Genomic DNA, 6,000 nt, shown 5'->3' with positions numbered 1-6,000 from the left:
AGAACTAGAGGGCATAGGTTTAGGGTGAGGGGGGAAAGATATAAAAGAGACCTAAGGGGCAACTTTTTCACGCAGAGGGTGGTACGTGTATGGAATGAGCTGCGAGAGGATGTGGTGGAGGCTGGTACAATTGTAACATTTAAGAGGCATTTGGATGGGTATATGAATAGGAAGGGTTTGGAGGGATATGGGCCGGGTGCTGGCAAGTGGGATGAGAGTGGGTTGGGATATCTGGTCGGCATGGACGGGCTGGACCGAAGGGTCTGTTTCCGGGGTGGGTTCAATTCCTGCACCAGTTGAGATCATCATGAAGGACTCTACTTCTTAACTTCTCCCCTTGCATGAGGTATATTGACCCTTAGATTAAATCACCATTCGTCCTCTCTCTGTAATGAGACAGCAGCCCTAAAGTCTGGTAGAGCTACAGTGATTTTACCTTTTTGTGTATTTCAAATAGCCATCTAAATATTTCTTATATATGATGGGTCCACATACCCCATCTTTTGTGTATAAAAAATCCTTAAAACCTCGTCACCACTTTTCCCTTAAGTCTATGCAACCTGTTTTTTTTTAACCCCTTCGCTCAGGGGAAAAGCCTTGTTCTATTTATGCTATTTAAGCCTCTCACAATTTTGTATGCGTGAATTTGGTGTCCCCTCACCTTTCCCTTCTTCAAGGAAAATAAGCCCAGCCTATCCAGTCTTGCTCCATCGGTGAAACACTCCACCTGAGGCAATATCCTGGTAAATGGGCACTACACCCACTTGAATACAATCACATCCAGCCTGTAATGCGGAAACCACAACTGTAAATGGTACTCCAGCTGTGGCAGTGTCTTATACAACTCCATCACAACCTCCATGACTAATAAAGAAAAGTGCTGAAAATGTGTTGCTGGAAAAGCGCAGCAAGTCAGGCAGCATCCAAGGAACAGGAGAATCGATGTTTCGGGCATAAGCCCTTCTTCAGGAATCATTCCTGAAGAAGGGCTTATGCCCGAAACGTCGATTCTCCTGTTCCTTGGATGCTGCCTGACCTGCTGCGCTTTTCCAGCAACACATTTTCAGCTCTGATCTCCAGCATCTGCAGTCCTCACTTTCTCCCCTAATAAAGAAAAGTATCTCATATGCCTTCTTAACTATGTTATCCTCAAGCCCTCTTTCCTGAATATTGTCCAGGTGTGGCTGCTTCAGTATCTGAAGAGTTGCGGAATGTGCTGAATGTTGTACAATCATCAGTATATATATACCCCCAAGTTGGAATGCAGCAACTCATGGATAGTATCCAATCTTGGGCTGAAAAGTGGCAAGTAATAGAGTTAGACAAATGCCAGGCAATGACCATCTCCAAGAACAAAGAACCTAACCACTGTTCCATGACATTCAATGGCATTAATATCACTGAATCCCATGCCAACAACATCTTGGGGGTGACAGGTGACTCGAATATTATCATGGGCTAGACATATCAATACAATCATCAGAGGCTAAGAATGTTGCTGCGAGTAACTCATCTTCTAACTCTACAAAGATTGTTCACTATCTACAAGGGACAAGTCAGGAATGTGCTCAAATACTCTCTACTTATCTAGATGAGCACAGCTCCAACAACATGGAGTTTGATGCAATCAAGGGCAAGGCAGTCTACTTGATTGGCACCACATCCACAAACATTCATTCCTTCCAGAACCAACACTCAGTAGCAGCAGTGTGTCCTATGTACAGAAATGCAGGAGTCCACCAAGCCTCATTAGACAGTTCATTTCAAACCCGGACCACTACCACTTAGAAGAACAATGATGGTAGATGTATGCAAAGACCACCATCTTCAAAATTCCCCTCAGAGCCACTCACCATCCTGACTTGGAAGTATATTGCTATTCCCTCACTGTCACCGTATTAAAATCCTGGAACTCCCTCCCTGAGGACATTGAGTGCATTGACACAGAACACTGGTTAGGACACAACTGGAGTTCTGCATGCAATTCTGATCTCCACATTATGGGAAGGATCCAATTGCAATAGACAGAATGCAGGGGAAATTTACTAGAATGTTTCAAATAAAAGCAAAATATTTCAGATCCTAGAAAATAAAAACATGAAATGGTGGAGAAACCCAGCAGTTCTGGTTGCATCAAGAGAGAAACAGAGTTAACATTTTGAAGAATGGTAATGTTAGACTCGAAACGTTAACTCTGTTTCTCTCCAGATCCTGCCAGACCTGCTGGGTTACTCCAGTACTTCCAGTTTTTACCAGGATACTGCCAGGGCTGGAAGGTCTGAGCTAGAAGGAAAAATTAGATAGGCTGGAGTCGTCTTCCTTAAAGCAGCAAACGTTGCAAGGGTACCTGGTAGAGGTGCATAGATAGAATGGATTGGACAGCACTCATTCCAGTAGTACAGAGGTTAAAGAATGTGTGTGTGTGCGCGCGCGCGCACGGATTTGAAGTAAGAGATAGAAAGCTAAAAGGACAGTTACGGAGAATTTGTTTTCACTTAGTGGGTGATAGGAATGTTGAATTCAATGTCTCGGCGGGGGGGGGGGGGGGGTTGAGAGAGAAATTCTTGTATCATTTAAGTAATATTTAGATATTCATTTGCATTGCCATAGTCTGCAGGACAATCCAAAAGTTAGATTAGTGCAGTCAGGTCTTTGTTGACCAGTACAGGCATGATAATCCAGATGGTCGTTTTCTGTGCTGTTAATGTCTATGAGTCTTTCAGACTCCCTCACCATATACCAAATGGGGAGTGCTAGTGCTTTGTCTTCATGTTTTGGCCCATTTGCTTTTGGTTGTTCCTTCCGACTCTGAGATAATTGAATGGAGTCAGGCCAGTGATGGACTTTCCACTTCTAAATGCCCAGCACACACTGCCTTCCCCCATCCCCACTCATGGAGGAAGGGAGCATGAATATCTGGACATTATTGGAATGGTTGGACCTGATGACTTTACAGTCAATAAAACCTGTATAGTGGTGATAAACTTTGAAAAATGGTGGCATTGAAGGTAGAGTTGAGGGTTTGAACTTGTTGTTGAAAATAATCATTGCCTGGCACTGAACGTGGTACAATTAATGCTTCCCAATCATCAAGCTAAGATGAAAAACTGTCTACTTATTACTCTAGGTTACCATACACAGCTCCATTATCAAAATAATTAAAAATATAGCAAAACACAGTAAACCTGTCAATGTAACAGCACATATCTTTGATAATGGTCTTACTTCCACTCTTATGTCTTATGATCTTATAGTAGGTTTTTTTTTGGTTAGTCTTAGCTGAGTGATAACATTCTTGCTTCAGTATTAGAAGATTGTTCAAACCTAGGCTAGGAAGCCAATTCATTACTACATTATCTGAATTGCAATATTTTTGGGTGAAGTGTTAAACTGAATTCTTGCCTATGCCCTCAGATGGGTGTAAATGATGTACCGGCTCTACTTAAAGAAGAGGTTCTCCCAACCTACTCTACTGAATGCCTGTTATAAAGAGTCATTCCAGTCTAAAAACATGAACTGTTTCTCTCTTCACAGGTCCTGCCAGGCCCACTGAGTTTCTCCAGCATTCTGTTATGTTTTTCCCAAATTTCTCGCAGTCCGGTATTTTGTTTTTATTTCATGTTTGGAAAAAGCTTCATAGTCGATTTTGTTTGTCCCTCTGAAAATGATTTTTAGGGAAAAGTTTTTTTAAAATCAAATCAGGTACAGTGTTCTAAAATCAGTTTCATACTTTGTCTTTTCATTAAGGAAATTCAGTACCTTGGGATGAAATGTGCCTTTAGAACACTGATGTACTTGCTTCTACTTTTTTAAAAAAAAGTTGCTTTCCTTAAAACTTTCTCCCCATTATGTCCAATTTGGACAAAGCTCGTTCATCTGGAATTTCTGATTTTTACTTCACAGATGCTGCTGTTCCTATTGAGCATTTTGTGTTCTTTTTAAACAGATTTCTATTGATATTTGAAACACATGAAATTATCATCACTCCACAACCTAATGACTTGCCATTATGTTCAATTTAATGAACTACGACATAATATTAACAGCAGTTAAAACAAATATTGTTTTTTAAAAAAAAACACAGGCAGCAAGTTGAAATCATGTTCTGCAATTTGTACCAAATAGTTTGAAATGCATGAAACTCCTCATTTCTGTCTTTTCAAAACGTTAAAAAAAGTCAGGTCAAAACTTTTGCTGCCACCATATGACAGCTCCAAATTCATCAAAATCACAAAACAATTTATTACTTCATTACTTCATCTTACTCTAAAATTGCGACACAACGTTAAATCATAATAAGGAAATTCTATATATTACATGACATGAAAGAATACATAGTGCAGTGAGGTTTGCTGTATATTCATAATTGAAATAGAACAACTTAAAAACAACTTAAAAGCTTTGCTATTCAGACACCCTCTGTTCTTGTTGGCATTAGTTATTATTTGTGGATGGATGGAGCTATAATACTTACAGTGATCTGACACCATACACAGTGAAGACCTGTAAGTCCTTGATAACATTTGATGGCTTTATGGCACTTGTCACATTTTTTTGGGCAGTTTCCCTCCACCCAAAAGTGATGCATTACCTATGGAAGACATGCATATCATTGGTTTAGAAAACATACCAACTCTGGAATTTGAAGTAAATGCAATTCACAGTGAGAGTTAAATTAGAGGACGGCTTACAGTAGCATTCTTTTTTGACTTGACATAGGTGTTAATGCAGGATAGTGGGGCTCTGGCCACACAACGCTCATGAACTGTATACTTGCAAACTACAAAATTAAAAATACAGGTCAGTCATCTTAGTCTTTATACTCCATGACTAAAACCAGCAAAAGCAGATTGTGTATCAAGTTGACAAGTATTTTATTTTCCTGCAAGATAAAAGCAGATTATGATCAAAATACACATACACATAAACGTTCAGCACTTGATTTAAATATCCGGTGGATCTAAGTTCAATATGGATTAGATTAGATTAGATTAGATTCCCTACAGTGTGAAACAGGCCTTCGGCCCAACAAGTCCACACCGACCCTCCGAAAAGTAACCCGCCCAGACCCATTTCCCTCTGACTAATGCACCTAACACTATAGGCAATTTAGCATGGCCAATCCACCTGACCTGCACATCTTTGGACTGTGGGAGGAAACCGGAGCACGGAGGAAACCCACGCAGACACAGGGAGAATGTGCAAACTCCACACAGACAGTTGCCTGAGGCTGGAATCAAACCCAAGTCCCTGGTGCTGTGAGGCTGCAGTGCTAACCACTGAGACACGGTGCCACCCAGCAGTCAAAAGGCCATGTGATTATTTTCTTTTTATAGACGACTGAAGATGAAAGTAAGAGTCTGCCATTCAGTTCCTCAAATCTGTTTCACTATTCACCGAGATCATGACCAGTATTTTCTCTAAGCTTTGAACCGGCACAAAGCACAACAGTCTATCAAATGTCCTGCACTTAATTATAACGTCTGTACATATCCTGATCATTGTGTGTGGACTACTGCCACTATAGGCCAAGAGCAAAGAACCCATTGGCTCCACCATAACAGAAAATTAATGGATGAAAGCCAAGTCTGCCATGGCTAATCAGATAGATTTAATGGGTGAAACTCACTCACATCAGTTCCTGGAGCTCGAAGCTATCACTCAGGAGTTATCTTTCATAGGGTCTTCTCATCGACCCTTCTGCTCTTTACTTCCCTGCTCATAGCTCCACTCACTGCCTCCTTCCCTCTCAGCAAGTGGGAGCTCAGAAGTGACAAAGCAGGAAGTTTAGAGGGAGCAGGGGCAGGTGGGAGTGGTGGGGAGGGACTGGTGGCAACTCAGACAAGGTGGCAAGTTGAAGGCAGCAAGCAGTAAGTCAAAGGAGTTAGCCACTCTGATTGACTGACAGCTCTACAGTCCCAGCAGAGGAAGAGAAAGTAGGAGTCACTGTTGGAACTACAAATAGTCTAAAAGAGGAAGAGAAGATGTCCTGTCTTGAGA

The 6,000-nt window shown here is 41.3% G+C and overlaps 1 protein-coding gene across 8 annotated transcripts in view; it reads right to left on the bottom strand.

Moving 5' to 3' along the window:
- dgkb (diacylglycerol kinase, beta) overlaps window positions 1–6,000 on the bottom strand; it is a 788,800-nt gene that overhangs the window by 508,690 nt on the left and 274,110 nt on the right. For all 8 annotated transcript variants that reach the window (XR_006311661.1, XM_043689831.1, XM_043689832.1 and 5 more), the window contains 2 exons: window positions 4,692–4,780; window positions 4,475–4,591 (listed from right to left, as the gene is read on the bottom strand). Coding sequence is in view for 7 of the 8 variants with exons in the window: in XM_043689831.1 (XP_043545766.1) it covers window positions 4,475–4,591; window positions 4,692–4,780 (206 nt within the window). In the remaining variant the exon portion in view is untranslated. The remainder of the gene's footprint in view (window positions 1–4,474; window positions 4,592–4,691; window positions 4,781–6,000) is intronic.

This window comes from Chiloscyllium plagiosum, chromosome 5 (assembly GCF_004010195.1).
Source record: "Chiloscyllium plagiosum isolate BGI_BamShark_2017 chromosome 5, ASM401019v2, whole genome shotgun sequence".
Lineage (NCBI taxonomy): Eukaryota > Metazoa > Chordata > Chondrichthyes > Orectolobiformes > Hemiscylliidae > Chiloscyllium > Chiloscyllium plagiosum.
This window is presented reverse-complemented; position numbering and strand designations above follow the sequence as displayed.